At 36.1% G+C, this 21981-nt stretch overlaps 2 protein-coding genes across 12 annotated transcripts in view; one reads left to right on the top strand and one right to left on the bottom strand.

Moving 5' to 3' along the window:
* The window catches only part of KMT2E (lysine methyltransferase 2E (inactive)), a 99317-nt gene that overhangs the window by 35339 nt on the left and 41997 nt on the right, over positions 1–21981 (top strand). For 6 of the 7 annotated variants that reach the window (XM_042915661.1, XM_042915626.1, XM_042915644.1 and 3 more), the window contains 2 exons: positions 18315–18429; positions 19705–19934. In XM_042915661.1, the coding sequence (XP_042771595.1) occupies positions 18315–18429; positions 19705–19934 (345 nt within the window). Of the gene's footprint in view, positions 1–18314; positions 18430–19704; positions 19935–20388; positions 20478–21981 lie in introns of those variants that run through there. The other variant, XM_042915673.1, reaches the window with a different exon arrangement.
* SRPK2 (SRSF protein kinase 2) overlaps positions 8297–21981 on the bottom strand; it is a 312332-nt gene continuing 298647 nt past the window's right edge. For 2 of the 5 annotated variants that reach the window (XR_006196478.1, XR_006196481.1), the window contains 2 exons: positions 11685–11779; positions 8297–8536 (listed from right to left, as the gene is read on the bottom strand). The gene's annotated coding sequence lies outside the window, so the exon portion shown is untranslated. Of the gene's footprint in view, positions 8537–11684; positions 11780–13398; positions 13537–21981 lie in introns of all 5 variants that reach the window. The other 3 variants (XR_006196482.1, XR_006196477.1, XR_006196484.1) reach the window with 2 other exon arrangements.

Raw genomic sequence — 21981 nt, 5'->3', positions numbered from 1 at the left:
TATAAAAACGAGGTAAAGCTGTTTATCCCATTAAGTCACTAATCCACAGGCATAACTAGCACGCTAGTAAATTTCATAGGCAGAGTGAGTACAGTGCTGTTTGGTGGGAAAAGTGTTAGACCAACTTAAGAGATCTGGACTTTAGTATTTTCTTTCTATTATAACACCACATGACTTGGAGTTAAGAGTTCATTTTACATATGTAGAAACTAAGACCCAAAGTGGTTATGTGACGTGTCCCAAGGATACACAGTGACTTTGTGGTAGAGTTGGTGCTTCAATCTAGAGTTTTTGAAACTAGGATCAGTCATCAGGTCTGTAAAGCTGGAGGTTGGACCATGTGATCTTCAGAATACCTTCTGGGACAGTGTCTGAATATCACTTTGGAGCAGCAGAGAGTTTTTCTCTGAACAGTTGCTGTCCTGTTGTACCCTGTCCCTAAGTAGGAACTCACAAGTAGGACTCAGCAACTGATCCTCCACCCCTGGCTTCATTGTAGCATTGTCTGAGGGTCCAGAAACTGCCCTTTACACTAAACCTGTCTAGACTGACCAGGAGGTCTACCTGCAGGTCTAGGCCAGAACAAATCTGCTTGTAGTCTGAGGGAAAGGAAACCAGACCTGAACACTCCTTTGGGGCCAGATGCCAACCAGGTCTACCACATCTTTGTTCTGTCTGCTCTACTTACCAGGTCTTAGCAACAGTATTTCATTTTTCTCCAGGCCACCAACATCACCTCAAGGAGTCAGAAGGAGGTCCTGAGAGTAGCTAATTCGGATTAAATTTTGACCCTTTCTAAAGTGTTATCTGTGGCTCTCACTTTGGTAATTCCTTGGGCATTTCTAAATTGTAGGTCCATTCATATGTTTGGATCCTTGCACTGTTCTCCCTTTTATTAATTCTTCCACCTGCTGTATACAATTTGGCTTTTGCTTTGACCATGCTATTGTGACATTGAGGCTAATGGGTTGTTTTCAGGCCTTATATTGCTTGCTCTCTCAGGATTTGATAATATGATTCTCAGTACCTTTGTTTTTAGTTTTTAGTGAACCAACTTTTTTGTAGTTTGGATTTTTTTTGTGACAAAGTATAAATAACATAAAATTTATAACTTTAGCCATTTTTAAGTGTGCAATTCAGTGACATTAAGTACATTCACAGTGCTGTGCAGTCATCTCACATCTGTTTCCAAACTTTTTCATCATCCCCAAAAGAAACTTTGTACTTATCTAATAATCCCCTCCAGGCCCCAGCGCCTGGTGACCTCTATTTTACTGTCTCTCTCTACCTGCTTCTTCTAGATACCTTATATAAATAGAATCATAAAATGTTTATCCGTCTTTGTCTGCCTTCTTTTACTTAGTGTAATGTTTTCAAAGTTCATACACGTTGTAGCAGGTATCAGAATTCCATTCTTCTTTATGGTTGAATAATATTCCGTTGTATGGATGTACTACATTTTGTTTATCCTTTCATCTGTTGACGGACACTTGGGATGTTTCCACCTTTTGGCTATTGTGAATAATGCTGCTGTGAACATTGGTGTAAAGTATCTATTTGAGTCTTTGATTTCAGTTTTTTGGGGGGATATATACTTAGGAGTGGAATTACTAGGTCTTAAGTTAATTCTATGTTTAACATTATAAGAAACCACCAAACTATTCTCCATCTGGTTTTCTTTTTATACCTTAATCTTTTTTTTTTTTTTTTTTAATGTTTCTTCTCCTAAGTGTTAAGTATTTATGCTTTCTAGTAAAGTGTCCTGGAGGTTTTACCCACTTCTATAGCTTTTCACCATTTCCTACATGCTCATGACTTCCAAATCTTGCTCAACCTAATTCTATCTCATGAGCTCTACCCATAACTATATGGGACTACCCCTGCATTACTAGACCTCTTAGGTATTTCGTGACTGTAAAATAGAGATGTGTGTCTCTACAATGTGTGTTGTAGAGAATCCTTCTTCACTTTACAGATTATTTTGGAATTTAAAATTAAATTAAATTTAGAACTATAGTCAACAGACTTTTTCTCGAAAGGGCCAAAGAGTAAATATTTAAGATTTGGAACAGTATGGTTTCTGTTGAAACTACTCAGCTCTGTTATAGCTGGAAAGCCAGATAGTATATATTAATGAATGGGCATGACTGAGTTCTAATAAAACTTTATTTCCAAAATCAGGCATTGTGCTGGCTTTGGTTCAGGGATCATAGTTTGCTGACTTCTTGTTTACAGAAAGTGAATCTTTCAGGTAAAGAGTTCCATTCTTCTCTGATTTCTTTGGCTTAAGCAAGCACTGTTCAGTGGTATGACTTTATTTTAAAATGTAAAAACAACTTGATAGGAATTTCTTATTAATATATACTTATTTAAGGGCTTATATTCTGCCATCCACTGTTTTAGATGCTGGGGACACAGCTCCACATCTAAAATCTTACATTCAAATTTTGTTTTTCTTCTTATAAAATGGAAAAATGTCACTTTTAATAGAGCATTGTTCTTTCACTTGCTCTCTGGATCTCATCCCCCCTCATCTTTCAGGATCTTTACATTTTACTCTCACCTGCCAGGTACCCTGTACTTCCTGCATCTTCAAATTTCTTTCTAATTAGATCATTCCCATCTCAGACAAATATCTTAAAACTGCTGCCCCTTTTTATTTCTTAATCCATTTTTCTGTTCCTCTTCATAGCAAACTCCTTGGGAGAGTTTGCACTCAGCGTTAAGCCACACAACACCACTATAAATATCTATATTGTCAAACTAATTAGTAGTTTCCTATAATTTATATAGATTTATCAACATTTGATATAAGTAACCATTTCCTCCTACTAGAAAGATTTAGTTCTGTTGGCTTCGTGGTTACCACACTTAACTGGCTACTCTTTTTCATTTTTCGCTTGATTTTCTTCCTCCAAATCTGTTTCCCTCTGTTCCAGTCTCATCTTTTTCTTCAAATAACTCCATCTCTATCCACTTGCTTAAGCCAAAGCCCGAAGGTGTCATTCTTGGTCACCCACCACATCTGATTCATTGGTTAATCCTTTGTCTCCCTCCAAAATACATTGAGAATCAGTACACTTCTCTCCATTTCTACGTTGTCCTAGTCTAAGCCCTGTTCATCTTGCACCTGGATACTACAGTAATCTCCGTATTTGTCTTTTGCTGTCTACAATTCATTCTCTTTATGGAACGTAATATGATTCTTCTGAAGCATAAACCAAATCGTAAATCTCTCCCACTTGAAAACCTTCCAGTGATTCTTTTGTTTTGTTTTGATTTGCTTAAAATCCTAACTTCTTTTGGCACCATAGACCCCACTTTATTAGTCTCTACTCAATATTCTCTCCTTAGCCTACTGTTGTTCCCATATGGATATTATTTTCCTTGTTATTTTAAACAGTCTAAACTTGTTACTGTCCCAGGGCCTTTGTACTTGTTCCAACTACCTGCAGCGTTCTTTTTTTGCTCTTAGCATAGTCTTAGCTGAGCTCAAATATAACTTTTCAGTGAGGCCTTTCCTCTGCACACTGTCTAAAATAGTATCTGAGAATCCCTCTGAAACAGTCTTGTTTTCTTTCATTATTTTGTCCTTTTTACTGAAATACAAGCTTCATGAGTTACAAACATCTGCTTTATTGTACATCACTCGATGTGCAGCACCTCCCACAGGGCCTGGCATATAAGGATTGGGTCATGAATGCTGTTGTTTGAAGGTAGGTCTCTTGGTTAACCCTGAAGCTTATTACGTAGAAATGATTGTTGAATATTCATATCTTAGCCGATTTTATTTCAGTTGTTTAGGAGAGACCGAACTAAAGCTGGAAATATTTTATAGCCTCTCCTTTGTAGAAAGATGTAAGGGGTTATAGAATTGAACAAAGTGTCTCTTGTATGTAAAAAAAATCTTATGCAATTGGTGTGCTTTCAGTGAGGTGAATGCTATAGTTCTTTAAAGTAGCTGTTCTGGATAGTACCTGTTTCAGGAAGCTGGGAAATAAAGGCATTAGGAAGCTAGCAGAAATAAAACAACAACTATGATATACTATGTATATCACCCAAGTGACTGTATATGACTGTAATAGAGTATGTTAGGACAGAATGTAGAAGCAGGAGGGATATAAAATTCTCCAGTATTAGAATTTTAACAAGTGATGGGATTTAAGTGATAGTATTTTGACTGGGAAATTTTAAGTCACATTTTCTTTAACTGATGACAGATTAAATGATGAAATTTCCCAGAGTGTGAAGTTAAAAGTAGGAGTTTAAAATATAATTTTGTGGTACCTGGGTGGCTCTATTGGTTGAGCATTAGACTTCTACCCAGGTCATGATCTTATGGGTTCCTGAGTTCGAACCCTGCATCAGGCTCACTGCTGTCAGTGCAGAGCCCACTTTGGATCCCCTGTCCCCCTCTTTCTCTGCCCCTTCCCTGCTTGCACTCTCTCTCTCAAAAATAAATAAACATTAAAATATATATATAATTTCATTTTCCTAACTCTAGAGTCTGTGTAAAGATCCCTTTTTGGAAGCTTGGTAGTAATATGCTGTACATCAAAGATGGGCACTTGAATCTGATTTAAGCTTTGTGTGGCTAATTAGCCAAACAAAAGATGCTCTTGTAAATAAAACAAACAAACAAAAAGCTTCTTTCAGAATTCAGAACAATCTGTTAAAGGGAAGGGAAGACGAAAAGAAGTTTGGCATGTCATGTAATAATTAGAAGTTAAGTGAATGAGGGGCACCTGGGTGGCTCAGTCGGTTAAGCATCCAACTCTTGGTTTTGGCTCAGGTCATGATCTCATGGTTCATGGGTTCGACCCCCATGTCACTCTGTGTGGTGGCAGCGTGGAGCCTGTTTGGGATTTTCTCTGTCTCTGTTTTGCCCCTTCCCTGCTTGTGTTCTCTCTCTCAAAATAAATAAATAAACGTTTAAAAAGCAAAGAAATTAAGTGGATGAAAAGATATTCTAAAACGTATTTGGCAAATGAGTGCCAACTTTGGTAAGATTTCAGAAGTAAGGAAGGCTGCTAGAGAATTAATAGGAACTTCTTGTTGATAGTGTAATTGAAGTGTAATTGACAAATTAAGAGATTACTAAGAGATAAGTCGTCTTTATGTAATGGAATATTTGTGAAAGTTTTATTCAACATGTCGTTGAAAGTAACTAAATACCACATGAATCTAATAGTGGTTAATGTGCTGTGTTCTGTACATAATAAAAATTAATGTAGGGGCACCTGGGTGGCTCAGTTGGTTGTCTGACTTAATCTCCCCTCAGGTCTTGATCTCAGGGTTGTGAGTTCAAGCCCCACATTGGGCTCTGAGCTGGACCTGAAGCCTACTTAAAAAAAAAAAATAATGTAGGGTAAATCACCGTGGTGAGTTGGTCCTGTACTTGAGAATTGAAGGAACTCAATTGCAGAAATTATTAGTTGAAATAGCAAGTTGCACATTTTAATATCTCTTTCTTAAATAAAAAAGTTACTAATTTGGACCCTGGGTACCATTTGCTCATGTGAATTACTTTGAAACTAGACAGAGTACTAAGTATTTTTCAGTGAAGAAAACTGAGTAAAGGTAACTTATTTGTAAGTAGGGATGGGGAAGGAGTCTTGGAGAGGAAGCACTCTTTACATCCTCTGATCAGGCTCAGATCTTTTCCTGAACCTACTGAATCTGGAAGAAGTATATACAGATTATTCAACCTCACCTCACATTTGAAGCCCTCAGCTTTATCTTGAAATGCTGCTTCTGTGATCACATTGTAACCTTGCTTGGTGGAGAAACAGCTATTAGTGGCTTAGCTAGATACCTAGGGTACTTTTTGAACTGGTCCTTGGCTGACTTACCTGCCTTCATCTCTGGCCCCTTCTCCATACCTTTAACTCTGTCTGCTCTGAATTTTACAAATTCTTTTCTCTCTGTCTTTTTATTGAAGTATAATTAACATACAGTGTTCTATTAATTTCAGGTGTACAGTATAGTGATTCAGCAGTTTTATACATTGCTCAGTGCTCATCATGATAAGTGTACACTTAATCTCTTTTATCTATTTCACCCATCCCTCCTGTCTGGCAATCACCAGTTCTCTGTATGTAAGAGTTTATTTTTGTCTCTTCTTTTTCTTTGTTCATTTGTTTTGTTTCTTAAATTCCACGAGTGAAATTGTTTTTGTCTTTTTCTCTTACTTAGCATTATACCTTCTGTGTCCATTCATGTTGTTACAAATAGCAAGATCTCATTCATTTTTATGGCTAAGTAATATTCCTGTGTGTGTGTGTGTGTGTGTGTGTGTGTGTACATATGTGTATGTATATGTACACACATACCACGTCTTCATCCATTCATTTGCTGATGGACACCTGGGTTGGTTCCATAACTTGGCTATTGTAAATAATGCTGCAGTAAACATAGGCATGCATATATCTTTTCAAATCAGTATTTTCATTTTCTTTGGGCATCTAGTAGTAGAATCACTGGATCATATGGTAATTCTATTTTTAATTTTTTGAGGATCCACCATACTATTTTCCAGAGTGCCTGCCCAAGTTTACATTCCCACCAACAGTGCATGAGCATTCCTTTTTCTCCACATCCATACCAATACTTATTTGTTGTCTTTTTGATTCTGGCCATTCTGACAGGTGTAAGGTGATACCCTCATTGTGGTTTTTATTTGCATTTCCCTCATGATTAGTGATGGTGAACATCTTTCCATGTGTCTGTTGGCCATCTGTATCTTCTTTGGAAAAATGTCTATTCAGGTCCTCTGCCCATTTTTAAACTGGATTACTTGGAATTTTGTGGTGTTGAGGTATATAACCAATTCTTAATCTGTGCTTCCTAAACTCCAGTGAACATAAGGTTGAAAGTGCTTATTAAAATGCAGATTTCTGAGCCTGATCTTTAGAATGTTTTATTCATTCGGTTAAGGAGAGTGTAAAACAATTATAACATGCATTACAGGTGATTATGATGCTGGTGTTCTGTCAGTCTTGTGTAGAGAAACATGCTTAAACATATCTTGATGTTTATACCTCTGACTGCATGTGTACTTTCTTTCTGGAATACCCTCTCCATTTCTTCCACCTCTCTTAGTTCTCAGGCTTGTTAACTTTTCATTCTTTAAAATTTGGTGAATGTGATTACTATTACGAAGAACCCCTATGCATACACCTCTGATGACACTACTGTAATCACTGATATACTTGTCTTCCCCATACATCACTTTCTTGAGAAGGACCACTTTTCCTTCTTTATTTTTTAATTTCCAGCATCTCAGTGTCTTCTACTTAATGTGTACCAAAATGTTTATTGAATGACTAAAACTATATTATTCTAAGTTCCTTGAAGATAGGGACAGTGTCTTGTCATTTTGTCTTTCATAGTCCCTGGTAAACACGAGGCCCTCAGTGTTTAATCTGTGTTAGTTATATTGAGATCTATGGATGTAATCCCCATGGTGCTCAATGAGCCTTATGAAGCTTTAATTTTTTGTTATTTTAATTTCGAGCTAGGTAGAGAATTTAAGTATGTTTAGAGTGATCCTGGATGACCACCACTTTATACTGAATACTACCATGAGATTTCAGTGCAAGTGTTTGTGTTGATGCCGTTGGTACACAGATGACCTAAAGACCTAGTTTAATGTAGTGTTTCTCTAAATCTAAATCTTACAAAGAAAAATGCCCCTCCATTGCAGGGTTTTGTGTGTTACGTAATTTTGACAAACAGCTAACTAAACAAACACTATTCTGAAGTCTAACTGACCTCTCTGTACTCCTTGAAGACTCCCCGTGCCATTTTTTTCCTCTTTTTGCGTATGCATGGGATATTGTCTTTCTCTACCATTACTGCTTTTTATTATTTTTTAAAAGATTTTATTTTTAAGTAATCTCTACACCAGCATGGGGCTTGAACTCATGACTCCAAGATAAGAATCATATGCCCTACCAACTGAGCCAGCCAGGTGCCCCCATTATTGCTTTTAAAAAATATATATTTTTTTCAATAGAAGAAATACTTGGTATTTCTTCATTTCTTCAACATTTCTTCAAATGTTCAAAGTCCTCTATATCTTTCAGAAGTAGTCTCACCTTTAGTGAAACCTCATGATGTTATTCCTTATCCTCCCTGTTACTCAAGTAGATACGTTTTTCTCTTGAATCCCCTTAAATCTGGAGACTTGTACTTTGAACTTCTGCAGCTTCTACAAGGAGGTCATGTTAGATTCAGCTAAACATACAGACTCACAAGACTGTCACAGGCCATACTTGACACTAGTCTCATGGTATACAGGACAGGAGCCACACTTTATCATAAAGTTAGCATCAGGTGTTCGTGTCTGAGACCATATAGGAAGGAGTACAGTCAGCCATCCAGGAGTTATTTTCTTTGGCTTCTTAGGTGGTGGTCATGTACAAAGAGTTGAGGTCCACCTTGGATGGTGTGAGAGTCTCCTGATTTAGAAGCCTTATATCCCTCAGAAGGCGGTATTTGTTGTTAACAAGCACAGGCAGAGTTTCCAGGTTCCCTGTGAGGGACATGTCAGTTAGAAGAGTCACTGCATCTTTAGGAAGTTCAAATCTATGGCATCCTCATCAAGTATTTATAGTTTTCTCAATCCAGACACAATTTACTTACCAATCAAGGGTCATTTTAATTTGCTTAGCAATATAGCAAATTAGCTTATCAGGCTTTAGGGTAACAGGTAGAAAGTTAGCTAAAGAGCAGAGCCTCACACAGGAGGAAAGAGTTTGGTTAAGCATTTGCCCATACTTCTCTTATGGCATTATCCTGTTTTGCCTTTATAGTGGTTTTTGTGTACCTGTCTCTTTTTTGTTAACCCTGCTTTTCCAAAACTCTTTGAGTGATAGGAGTATGTTTTATATATTTTTATCCTATCTCGAATCTAGCAAGGTACCTTAAATACACATAATGAACACCATCATAGAACTACTTGTTGAATTATAGTTTGTATGCTCCTTTGACTGGAAGGTTAATCCACCAAAAAAACTGAGAAAAATTTTTATGACTGGGTTTCATCATAGATGGAAACAGTGTAGGAATAAATTTTCTGGATGAAGTGGTATGAACAGCAGGGTCCTCCTGCATTACTAGGGTTGCTCTTATTTTAATGTATAAGACTGCTTTGGAGTAGGGGCTGCATAATGGTGTCTTCAGATTCATTCTTTTATATACTGAAAGCATATATAAGTGGTGATAAGATACAAATTTGAGAATACTGTGAGTCGGAAAATGGCAAATGTTTCACTATGGGCAAGGACAGAAATACTAAGATAAGATGATTTTTTTAACTTGGTATAGTAAACCATGTCAAAAGAATCCAGAAAATGATTGTCATGAGATCATCATCACTCTCTACAGAGTATATTATGCTCATGTCTGGAGTACCCTGCTTTTCTGTCTGCCACATCTTATTGAAGAAATAAATGGATCTGAAGAAAGAAGATCACTAGGGCTTAAGGGGCTGTGTTAAAAAGATGATTAATAAGGAGTGCCTGGCTGGCTCAGTTGGTGGATCATGTGACTCGATCTCAGGGACACAAGTTTGAGCCTCACGTTGAGTGTAGAGAAAAAAAAAGATAGTTAATAAGATTGAGATCTATGTATCAAGAAACAGGATAGTTCAGTGGACCCATCTATATGGACAGGTACTTAGATAATCACTTAACATTAAAATGTAAAAACTGGAGAGCACCTTGAGACTTTCAAAGAGAGACAATAAATTATTCCTTTGCAAAGGTTTTGAATAAAAGTTCTCTCCAAGGAGCTCACATATAGCTTCTTGGTTTAACATGTTGGATATTAGGTTGGTTGAACAATGAATCTAATGTATTGTGTCAGATTTTGTTAATCTACATTAACCTTACACGTGTATATTAAGTATTCCACAAAATCATGTTGGTTTTTTCATTGACATGCTTAAGCCGAACATACCTATGTATAGCCTCTTAAGAAACTTTCCCAACCAGAAACTTTTTAAAGTTATTAATTTAAAAACAAACATTTCAAAAATCCCTGTTGAAATAGAGATTTCCTTGCTTACTTAGCTCTTGTGTCAAAATTATGAATGACTAGAACTAAAATTAAAACATTAATCCCATTCTGTTGTTATATCATTTCCTATTTCTTATTTTGTTGATAGTAAATAACCTTTGTTACAGTAATAGGTCCTGGCCTCCTGGAGCTTAGCATGTTTAAAAAAGACAAGGAAGGTAAGTATAGAAAAGGGATATATGTATATTGGTGTGTTAGATTAGTGATATGTGTATATATATATATATATATATATATATATATATATATATATATATATAGTAGCAGTAAAATGTATTTTGTTTCACTGAATAATGCTCTGAATCCCTGACCTAGAATTTTAAAACCTTGTATTTTTTAAAAACCTTATTTTTTAAAAGGCTTATTTATTTTTTGAGAGAGCAAGTGAGCATGAGCAGAGGATGGGGGGCGGAGGGGGGGGGGGCGGAGAGAGAGAGCGCGCGCGAGAGAGAATATGAATGAGAATATCCCAAGCAGGCTCTGTGCTCACAGTGTAGAACCTGATGCAGGGCTCCATCCCATGAACCTGAGTTTAACTAAGCTACCCAGAAGCCCCTTCGAACCTTATTATATCAATGTTACAGACTCATGATTATACAGATTGCATTTTTTGATACAAAGTTTAGTCTTTTACTCTGTGAAGACTTTAAGAAAATATATTTTAAAAATCTGCTTTATAGAAAGATTACCAAGGAACCATTGTATTTTAAGGCACTTATTTCATTTCTTCTGACTCTGTGTCTCCCTCTGTCTCTGCCCCTCCCCTGCTCATGCTCTGTCTCCCTAACATTAAAAAAAAAAAAAAACATGAAAAGGGGTGCCTGGTTGGCTCAGTCGGTTGAGCATCTGACTTTGGCTCAGGCCATGATCTCACAGTTTGTGGGTCTGAGCCCTGCGTCAGGCTCTGTGCTGACAGCTTGGAGCCTGGAGCCTGCTTCTGATTCTCTGTCTCCCTCTCTTTCTGCCCCTCCCCAGCACATGCTCTGCCTCCCTCACTCTCTCAAAAATAAATAAGGATTAAAAAAAAAATTTAGAACGCACATATTTCAATATAATTTTAAGACTTAGGGGAGTATACTTTTAGAAGAATAAACTTTGTAGGGACTTTAACATATATTTAGTGCTCAATATTTACTAAATGATTTAAATATCAACAATGTTTTGATACCTTGCAAATTTAGTGATATATTTAAAACAGGTGTAGCTACTAGACCTTGTACTTAAAATCACTGTTGGAAGTTTGAATTATTGTGGAGTTAAGGTTTGAAAATAAAGTTGAAAAGCAACTTAAGACTGAATAGTTACACTTGAGAGACATTTCTGAAGAAATAAGTATTGTTACACATGTGTATAATGCATTATAGTTGAAAAAATGCATTTTAATATCCTATCATTTGAGTTTTATCCATATTGCTAGGAAGAAGGTGAAACAGGCATATTTACCCCACATTACAAATAAAAAGCACAATTTTAAAAAGGTGACTACTGAACTGTACCCATTGAATGGCCAGCCTTAGACATGTAAGTCCCAACTCCATTTTTTAAAATTTTTTTTAGTTTATTTAAGTAATCTCTGCACCCCATGTGGAGCTCAAACTCACAACTCCAAGATTAAGAGTCTCGTGCTCGTTCTGACTAAGCTAGCCAGGCATCCTCCATGTTCTTTTTTAATAGAGAAGTCTCCTTGTTAATTTTGCTGAAATTTGGGAGAAAAAAAAAATAAATGCATGTAAATAATATGGTTGATAGCATACAAAAATATTACATGAAAAGTAATAAATTAATGGTATGATAATAGTAATAGAGATCCATAGGATTTATAAAAATTGTGATGAGTTGAAGCAGTTAGGAAAGTGCTCCTTGAGCATTTGAAGTAATAAGCCTTGAGAAATGTGTTGAAATCAAGAAGTAAGGGTTGAGATTCCACAGAAGAGGCTTAGAAATAGAATTGCCTAGGTCTATGCCCATTCCACCTTGAACGTGCCCGATCTCGTCTGATCTTGGAAGCTAAGCAGGGTTGGGTCTGGTTAGTACTTGGATGGGAGAAATCAAAATGTCCAGGATATCTTCCTGAGTTGGGAGGAAAGGAGATAGTGTATCATTCTTACAGGTATCTATTGTGTAAAGGATATTCAATGTAAAATAAGAAGCTTGGGAGCTTAAAAAATTTTTTTAAATAAGGAAATAGAAAAATATATACAACAGTAGGGAGAACAGTATAATAATCCCAAGTGGCCGTTAGGCCATTACTCAGCTTCATCAGTATTTAGCGTTTTGCCAGTCTTATTTCATCTGTCTTATAGTTTTACTTAAGTATTTTAAAGCAAATTCTCCCATCATTTTACCTATATATTCTTCAGTATAATCACTTTACAGATAAGGATTTTTTTAACCACAATACTGTTATCGCATATGACAAAATTAATACCTTTTTTTTTTTTTTTTTTTTTTGAGAGAGAGAGTGTGAGTTGGGGAGGGGCAGAGAGAGACTCTTAAGCGGGCTCCACACTCAGTGTGGGATCTGACACAGAGCTCAATCTCACAACCCTGAGATCATACTTGAGCTGAAATCAAGAGTCAGATGCCCCAACACTTTTTTAATATAAAATACCCAATTTATCTTCAAATTTCCCTTACTTGTCTCAAAAATGTCTTTTTGTGATTGGTGTGTTCAAATTGGCATCCAGACAAGATCCACACATTGTTTTTGATTGAAGTATCTTTGAATCTCTTTTTCAAGGTTCTGAGGCAACCTTTAAAATTTTGTTGCCCTCATACCATATACTATTGAAGAAACTGAGTCATTCAGTATATAGAAGTTTGAACATTATGAATTTGGCCTATTGTTTCTTTTTTTGCTGTCATGTATTATTCTACTTAACCCCATATTTCTTTTTTTCTATTTTTTTTTATTTTTGAGGAGACAGTGTGAGCAGGGGAGGGGTAGAGAGAGAGGGAGACACAGAATCTGCAGCAGACTCCAGGCTCTGAGCTGTCAACACAGAGCCCAATGCAGGGCTTGAACTCACGAACGGTGAGATTATGACCTGAGCTGAAGTCGGACACTTAACTGACTGAGCCATCCAAGTGTCCCTAACCCCATATTTCTATAAACAGTATTTAGATCTAGAGATGTGATTAGCTTCAGATTTTTTTTTCCCCATTCTCATTTTCCTTCTGTTTTCTTTTCAGCATGATCCTTCATATGTGAGACTTTGTACTTTCTGTTGCATTTTATTAGGCACATAAAACTTGGTTGTCTAACTTTCAGTAATGATAAAAAGGATCAACAGGTTCAGGTATTGTTAGCCTTACCTGTTCATCAGGTTCCAACATTTCAAGGTTTTAGCATCCATGGGTATCTGTTGCCTAAATTCATTATCTCTAGAGGGTTGAAAATTCATGATTTTTCTAATTCGATCATTCCTTCTGCATTCATTAGCTATTAGGGAACTTTCAAAAGAAGCAGTTAGTATCTGAGTATTGGCTTAGTTAACAAGAGAGCATATTTCTTAATTCAGTGTTAGAGCCAAGTTGTATATTAGAAACTATTTATGCATTTCACATCCTCAATTTGTGGGAAACAGAATTCACAGTTTTGAAAAAGTGAGTTCATCTGCAAATTCTGTTTTGATCATTTGACCATACCTTACTGCTCATATATTATGAATACTTTAATTACATGTTGTTTTTTAACATTTTGAATTATCAGGCTGGACGATGATTATCTTTTGGGAAGTTTCCCATGGATAGAGATTATCTTTTTGACAATGGTCATTGTTTCAGTGATTTAAGAACATACACAAAAACCACGTCTGAATGAGTACAAATAATTTTCATACTATTTAAAAATTGACATCAAAATTATGTAAGTGAAATCTCATCTGTTTGTGGGATAAACACAGCACCATGGTTTATGTTTGGATATGTAATTATTTATAGAAAATACTATGCTAATGTAGTTTCTTTATGATAAATGTTATACCTTTACTTTGGTATTTGTGTGTGTGTGTGTGTGTGTGTTTGTGTGTGTGTGTGTGTGTGTGACACACACACACAAATTCGTTATTGTGTTTATTATCCCTTTAGCCCTGCCATTAAAAGTTTATTAAGGCTTTATGATAATGTTCCAGAAGATTTTGAGGAAAACTCCTATGACTTCAGTGTAGTGATTTTTGTTACTATGAGTTCCTGCCAAGGTGCTGTCCATATGTAAATACAGTAGATTTGTATAGATTTAATCTTTTTTTTTTTTTTTTTTTTTTTTTTTTTTTTTTTTTTTTAAGTAGGCTGCATGCCCAGCGTGGGGCTTGAACTCATGACCCTGAGATCAAGAGTCAGATGCTCTTCTGACTGAGTCAGCCAGGCGCCTCTAATTAATCATTTTGTGATTGGATATTTAAATGACTTCTCCTCTTATATATAGCTTTATGAATAGTATTACAGTAAATATCTCAAATCTACAAGTCTTAGTGGGAATTTCTTTCTTAGGATAAATTCCCCAAAATGGGTTTACTGGATCAAAGGATGCTTGACTTTTGGTATTTGTCACAAAGTTGTTTTCATGTTTACTATGTTGTGGAAGTGCAGAGCTCTGAGGATATTTAGCACCATGGTACTTTTAAAGAATATTTCTAAGTATATATGTTGTGTTATTTTTTTTTTTTTAATGCTCTCTTATAGTTCAGGAAAATCCTTAAAACAGGTCAACCAAATTTTTTATTTATTTTTATTTTTTTATTTTATTTTTTTTAACGTTTATTTATTTTTGAGACAGAGAGAGACAAAGCATGAATGGGGGAGGGTCAGAGAGAGGGAGACACAGAATCTGAAACAGGCTCCAGGCTCTGAGCTGTCAGCACAGAGCCCAATGCAGGGCTTGAACTCACGGACCACGAGATCATGACCTGAGCCGAAGTCGGCCGCTTAACCAACTGAGCCACGCAGGCGCCCCCAAATTTTTTTTAAAAAGTAACTGTTACCTTCTTTTTAAAATTACTTTTAGTATAAGCAGCATTAGAAATGAGGATCTTGATGAAGAATTTCTGCTTTCTATCAAAAAGAATGAAATCTTGCCATTTGCAACCACTTGGGTGGAACTAGAGGGTATTATGCTAAGCAAAAGTAGTCAGAGAAAGATAAATATTATATGAATTCACCCATATGAGGATTTTAAGATACAAAACAGATGAACATAAGGGAAGGGAAGCAAAAGTAATATAAAAACAGGGAGGGGGACAAAACAGAAGAGACTCTTAAATATGGAGAACCAACTCCAGAGGGTTGCTGGAGGGGTGGTGGGCTACAAGGGTAAGGGGCATTAAGGAATCCACGCCTGAAATCATTGTTGCACCATATGCTAACTAATTTGGATGTAAATTAAAAAATAATTATTAATACAAAAATTGCCAAATGATCATTGCCAGTAATCACTGCTGCAGCTTCAATTTGAATCATGAAGTTATGCATTTGTGACTTGCTTACATGCTTGAACTTACCTGCTTTTGTGCTGAAAGTTTTTTTTTTTTTTTTTATGCTTAACCATTAACTGCTCCAAAATAGCAAAGTTTTTACTATGCTCTTTAGCAGTATAGTCAGAGTTTACTCTAAATCTTTAAGTGGGAGTCTTTCTATTTTGGCCACAATATGTGCATATTACCTTAATAACAGTATTATAGATCAGGAGTTGCCAAAACTCCACTTCTTCCTTTCATGTAAGTTTTAAAGATTTTTTAAAGCAATTGATTTTGTAGAGCAGTCAAAGGCAGTTTGCTAATATCTATCCATTTTACATGCATTTACCCTTTTGTTGAGCATTTCTGTCTCCAGGGATGCATGCTGTAGAAATACTACCATGTATTTAGAGAGGATATATTGAAGGGTGTACAAGTGCAGTGATACCTTTAACAGTGAAAAATAGAAATAAATGTCCCCTGGGGCGCCTGGGTAGCTCAGTCAGTTGAGCATCTTGATTTTGGCTCAGGTTATGATCCCAGGGTCTTGGATTGAACCTCATGTCAGGCTCCCCACTGAGCGTGGAGCCTGCTTAAGGTATATATTCATTCTCTCTCTCTCTCTCTCTCTCTCTCTCTCTCTCTCTCTTTCTTTCTCTTCCTCTTTGCCCTTCTCTCTCTCTCTCTCTTTCTCTCTCTTCCTCTTTGCCCTTCTCTCTCTCTCTCTCTCTAAAATAAAAAATAAGTTAAAAAAAACCCCAAATATCCACAAATAGGGAAATTGTTAAATAAACCATATACATTTATATAATGAAGTAAGCAGTTATTATCAAAAATAGGGTAGATACACATTGTCACTGAAAGATGGACAAAGCAAATTGTGAAAAAACAAATGGTATATTAGAAACAATTTAGAGGGAGATACATGGCATCCTAAGGTTTGTGTTTGAGGTTTTAAGTTTGAAGGTTTGAGGTTCGAAGACATGGTCTTTCACTTTCTTACGTACTTACATATTTAAGTTTTATGCAGTGAGAATGTGTTGATTTTAAATTTAAAAGACGTTTCTTTTTTAAAAGAAGGAGGAAATTTTTAAAATAACACCATAGACATTAGGTGAGTATTGATTTTCAAAGTATTTGGAACATTTTGGAGGCTCTTCTTCTGTAATTTCCTCTAGAACCGTGGAACAACCTCAGTTTGTGCCTCCTTCTCTACTGGTTCTAGAATCCTGGATCTCACGGCAGCAGCCACTTAGAGCTAAATTGAGACTTTGTGCAGGGGAGTGAGTTGGGGGTGGGTGGGAAGAGTATGTCAAGAAGCTGTCAACTATAGAAATAAGACAACTAGAGTGTAACTGCATTAAGAAGTCTTTAAACCATGAAGAGTGCAAACAGTACTAACTTCTAAGGGCAAGTTTTGGATAAGAGGTAGGATAAGGGGTATCATGAAAAAATCATCTCAAATGGTGGCCACGGTAAGAATAAAGGCACAGAAACAAATCATGTTTTGTGTGTGCCAGGGAGAAATTAATTTCATTGTGAATTAGCCTCAGGAAGTAGTTTCACTGCTACATTGATCAATAAATAGGTATTACCAGGAATAAGGTTCAGGAGGATTGATATGAGTAAAGAAGTTGGCAAAGTGATATATGTAAAATGCTAGGCCAGAGAGCTCACAGGTCAATCACAGTGCATGAGTTGTTAGTCTCAGTTGTATCAGTTGTTGGTCAGGTTATCGTCACTTAACCATTATGGACCAGAACTGCTGATCTTACTCTACCACAGGTTGCTGCTTCTATTTTTTCATAAGTAAATCTTGGTTCATTGTGAGGTTTCTTATTTCTTAACTTTACTGATACTTTCCAAGGCTTCATTACATCTTGGCACACTAACACATACATACAGTTTTGAACATCGAAATGTATATTTCACATTCACATTCGGGGCCACATGGATTCATTGTGTTCTTGGTTCTGTTTAAATTATTTCTACTACTTTTCTCCACCCCTGTGCCCAGTGTTCCTGGTGCCATTGAGTATTCAAATAATGTTTACTCTCTGATAACCTTTTTAATGTTTGTTTATTTTTGAGAGAGAGAGAGACAGAGAGACAGAGTGAGAACGGGGGAGGGGCAGAGAGAGAGGGAGACACAGAATTTGAAGCAGGCTCCAGGCTATGAGCTGTCAGCACAGAGTCCAATGTGGGGCTCAAACCCACGAACTGTGAGATCATGACCCAAGTCAAAGTGGGATCCTTAACCACCTGAGCCACCCAGGTGCCCCTCTGATAATTTTTTTTTTTTTAATGATAGGGAAACTATTTGAATTTGGGAGGTGAGACATTTATGTATTTATGTATTTATTTAAGGATTATTTTAAATTTTTTTTTAATGTTTATTTATTTTTGGAGAAAGAGAGACAGAGCATGAGCAGGGGAGGGACAGAGAGAGAGGGAGACACAGAATCTGAAGCAGGCTCCAGGCTCTGAGCTGTCAGCACAGAGCCAGACGCGGGGCTCATCCTCACAGACATAGAGATCATGACCTGAGCTGAAGTCAGACGCTCAACCAACTGAGCCACTCAGGCGCCCGGAGACATTGATTTTTTAAAAAAGTCTGGTTAAGATACAGAACCTAGATAGGATAGATCTTATCCACAGGTGTCCACCTACTATAAAAAGACATTTGTATAGCAATAAAATAAATGCTTATAATTTTAAATTGATTGAACAGAACAAAAATTAATGGAATTCTCTTTGATGCAACTTTTCCCCCTCCAGACCAGAATCCGTAGAAGCTAGCCCTGTGGTAGTTGAGAAATCCAACAGTTATCCCCACCAGTTGTATACCAGCAGCTCGCATCATTCACACAGTTACATCGGTTTGCCCTATGCGGTAAGTGTCAAACGTTTCTCTGGAAGGGTATTTTTTATACCTAGAGACTGAAAGTAGATGTTTGTAGTAATTGTGCCTAAAAAGAAAACATTTAAAAATCCACACTTATATTATCTAAACAATTAGGTATATAATGTATAGTTTAATTTTTTATTGCTCTAACTATATTTATTCAAAGGATTAAAATTCTATTAGAGGTATTCCCTAGAAGTCTTGCTATTACTATTATTATTATTATTTTGCATTTTATGCTATTAATAGTGTGGTATTCTAATTCTTTACCTCCTCTATAAAAAAGCCAGAGATAGAACTGTATTGTACTACCTACTGTTGGTTCTAAATTATATAATAATTTTATTGTAAATTATATAATTACCATTTTTTGAGCACTTATGTGCCAGGCTTTGTGCTAAACTTTTTTTTTTTTTTTTTTTTTTTTTTTTTGCATGCTCATAGTGAGGGAGGGACAGAGAGAGAAAGGGAGGGAGAGAATCCCAAGCAGGCTCTGCACTGTCAGCACAGAACCATGAGATTATGACCTGAATCGAGATCAAGAGTCAGATGCTTGAACGACTGAGCTACCCAGGTCCCCCCTGCTAAACATTTTTACATATATTATCTCATTTGATCTTCAAAACCAACCTCATGAGATGGGCATAATTTTCATCCCCATTTCATAGCTGAGAAAATGAGGCTTACCTAAATTAACTTGTTCAGTGTTGCATAGCTAATAAGAGGCAGAGGTTACATTGAAACAGTTGAAGAACTGGACATATTGGTGATATTATCCAGATACAATTGTGAGGGATTTTTGCCACTGGGACCAGCATAAAAACCAATTCCTAAAAAATCTTCTGTTATATACTTAATAATGATAATATGTCTTTTGTGGTTGTTTTTGTTATTCTTTAGCCTCCACATTCCACATTCCTGAGGTTATTTTTTTTTTACCCTTCACATTGTGTGCCTGCCTCTATCTTGAAGGTGGAGCTCTATGTCCATAGGACTGTGAGGATGTCTTTTGATTAGGGAGGTGAGGGCATGGAGTTTAAGGGAAGTCATTGTGCAGGTGACTGAGGTAGACTGACATTTTCACTTACTAGTATGGTTTAATTTATAGCTTTACCAAGTTGTTATTTTAAAGGTATTAAGGAAGAAATAGGCCAACTTCATTATTTCTTGAATATTCAAATTAAGGACTGAATTTTATTTTACTTAGTTTATATTGTTGCTGAAATTATATATATTGTGCTGTATTTGTGTTCATTTATCCAGGACCATAATTATGGTGCTCGTCCTCCTCCAACACCTCCGGCTTCCCCTCCTCCATCAGTTCTTATTAGCAAAAATGAAGTAGGCATATTTACCACTCCTAACTTTGATGAAACTTCCAGTGCTACTACAATCAGCACATCTGAGGATGGAAGTTATGGTACTGATGTAACCAGGTGCATATGTGGTTTTACACATGATGATGGATACATGATCTGTTGTGACAAATGCAGGTAAAATATTTTACACCATTAGTTTACTTTTCTTGAATGCTGCTAACCTTTGATTGTTAACCTTGGAAAAGATAAAGTCACTTTTGAAGGAATTGATGAATGTGGTTTTTAAGTGAGACTTCTGCTGTTATCAGTGCAGTTTATTTTGTTCCTAGAAAAAGCCCCTATGGGAAAGAAGCTCTCTTAGAGTTTATCAGAAATCATTGTTAATTGCATAATAGGCATTCAGTTCTGAACTTTATTCATGTAGGATCACATCTCTGTTTTTGCTCATTCAGTAATAATACAACTACATACAGTGGTAGACAAGATAGAAAAATGAGCCCTGTGAATTTCCTTTGGAGTTATTTGTGCTGTGTAGTCACTGTGATTTTCCAGTTTGGGGGAATTATACATTTTGATTGATGTTTGTTTGACCTGACTCTCTCACCTCCTTTTGACTTGAACCTTGCAGCACTCTGGAGTCTCCTTGAACCAGAACCACAGTCTCCCCTCCCCCAACCCTGGTTCAACCACCAAGAAAGGCCTCCTCCCCTAGAGAAGGTGTGATTGGGACAGAAAGTGGGGTTTTATTTTTTTGTTTTTTTGGGGGGTGAGGGAGTTGGGGAGGATGGAGAGGGAATAGGATTTCAGCCTGAAAGTTACTGAGTCCGTCCCCTGCACAGAGTGGGAAGCAGAGTATTTAAGCAGTGCACTGTAGTGGGTAAGAAAGTTTGGTAGCTTTACACAATTTCCTGGGTCATATCTTTATGGCATAGCTTCATTATTTGATTTGAAATAGTATAGCATATACCCATATTTGAACGTGAGTGTAAAAATACATCTTAGAGCCAAATATAAATTACTTTGCATTATTTGTAATATTGTTCTCATTTATTAGGTGGTTAGGAGTTGGATGTTATTGATATAAACATGCATGTAGGGTTATATTTTAAAAAGATGATTTACCTTTGCCAAAAAGGGGGAAAATTAGTCTTAATTTGGAAGGTGAAATTTGATATTTTTATGTCAAAATGTGAAGTTTTGAGTAAATTTTTATAAAAATATATTGTGATACCTTTCACATTTAAAAATAAATACTCATTATCTGTGACATATCATTACTATGAACAATCACTTCAGTAAATTTACTCAGGAGGTAAATTAAAAAACTAAAAAAAAATCTTCATTGATAAATTCTTTTCTTTATTATTTTTTTAAATAACTACCTGATAGAAAATCTCAGTTCATATTTTAACTGATCACATAATATAGCTTTCTCTTAGCTGATCTTGTCTAATGTGATAAATTATATACATTTGGCAGCGTTTTCATTTTAATGCATAATATGAATATTGTTTTCTTTCTATTTAATTACAGTGATCTAGATATAATACAGAATTATCTCTGTTAGAAAATAGTGAAATAGTCCTTAGGATTTATACTATCTACAAATTCTTAAAGGACCAGTTCACAGTTTTTGGATTGTTCAAAGTGTTTGCTTCTCAGCAACTGCTGTTTATGAATCTATTTTTTGTGGTTTTATTTTTCTACTGCTTAATCTGTAAAATATTGTACAACGTAATGTTTTTTCCTTTCTTCTTGTTCTGTATTGCCTCTATGTATTTCCATGTACCTACTGCCTATAATCTCCTCTTTCAAGTTTGGCATCTAGATCCCTGATCATTTATTCATTTTCTAGTTTGGTCTCTTCTGTTGTCTGCATGACATTACTACTTACCACCCAAATTTAATTTAGTTTGTTATTCTAGCCCTCCTGTCTGGTGTTCTGCTTTTCTTACTTTTCTCCCCACATCTTTGATATATATTCCATTACCTTCCACTTTCTACCAGTTCTTTTCCCAACATCCTCAGTTAAGTGAAGAGCAATACAATAGCAGGTAAATCAGTAGGGATATATTAGAAGTTGCTGACTATTATGTAAAAAGTAATTAAGACTATTTTTAGGAACAGGTGTGTGTGTGTAGTGTGTGTGTGTGTGTGTGTGTGTGTACATGCACACATATATATATATCTGGACCAATTAAAATCTTGGCAACAAAATACA

This window comes from Panthera leo, chromosome A2, assembly GCF_018350215.1.
Source record: "Panthera leo isolate Ple1 chromosome A2, P.leo_Ple1_pat1.1, whole genome shotgun sequence".
Taxonomy (NCBI): domain Eukaryota; kingdom Metazoa; phylum Chordata; class Mammalia; order Carnivora; family Felidae; genus Panthera; species Panthera leo.
This window is presented reverse-complemented; position numbering and strand designations above follow the sequence as displayed.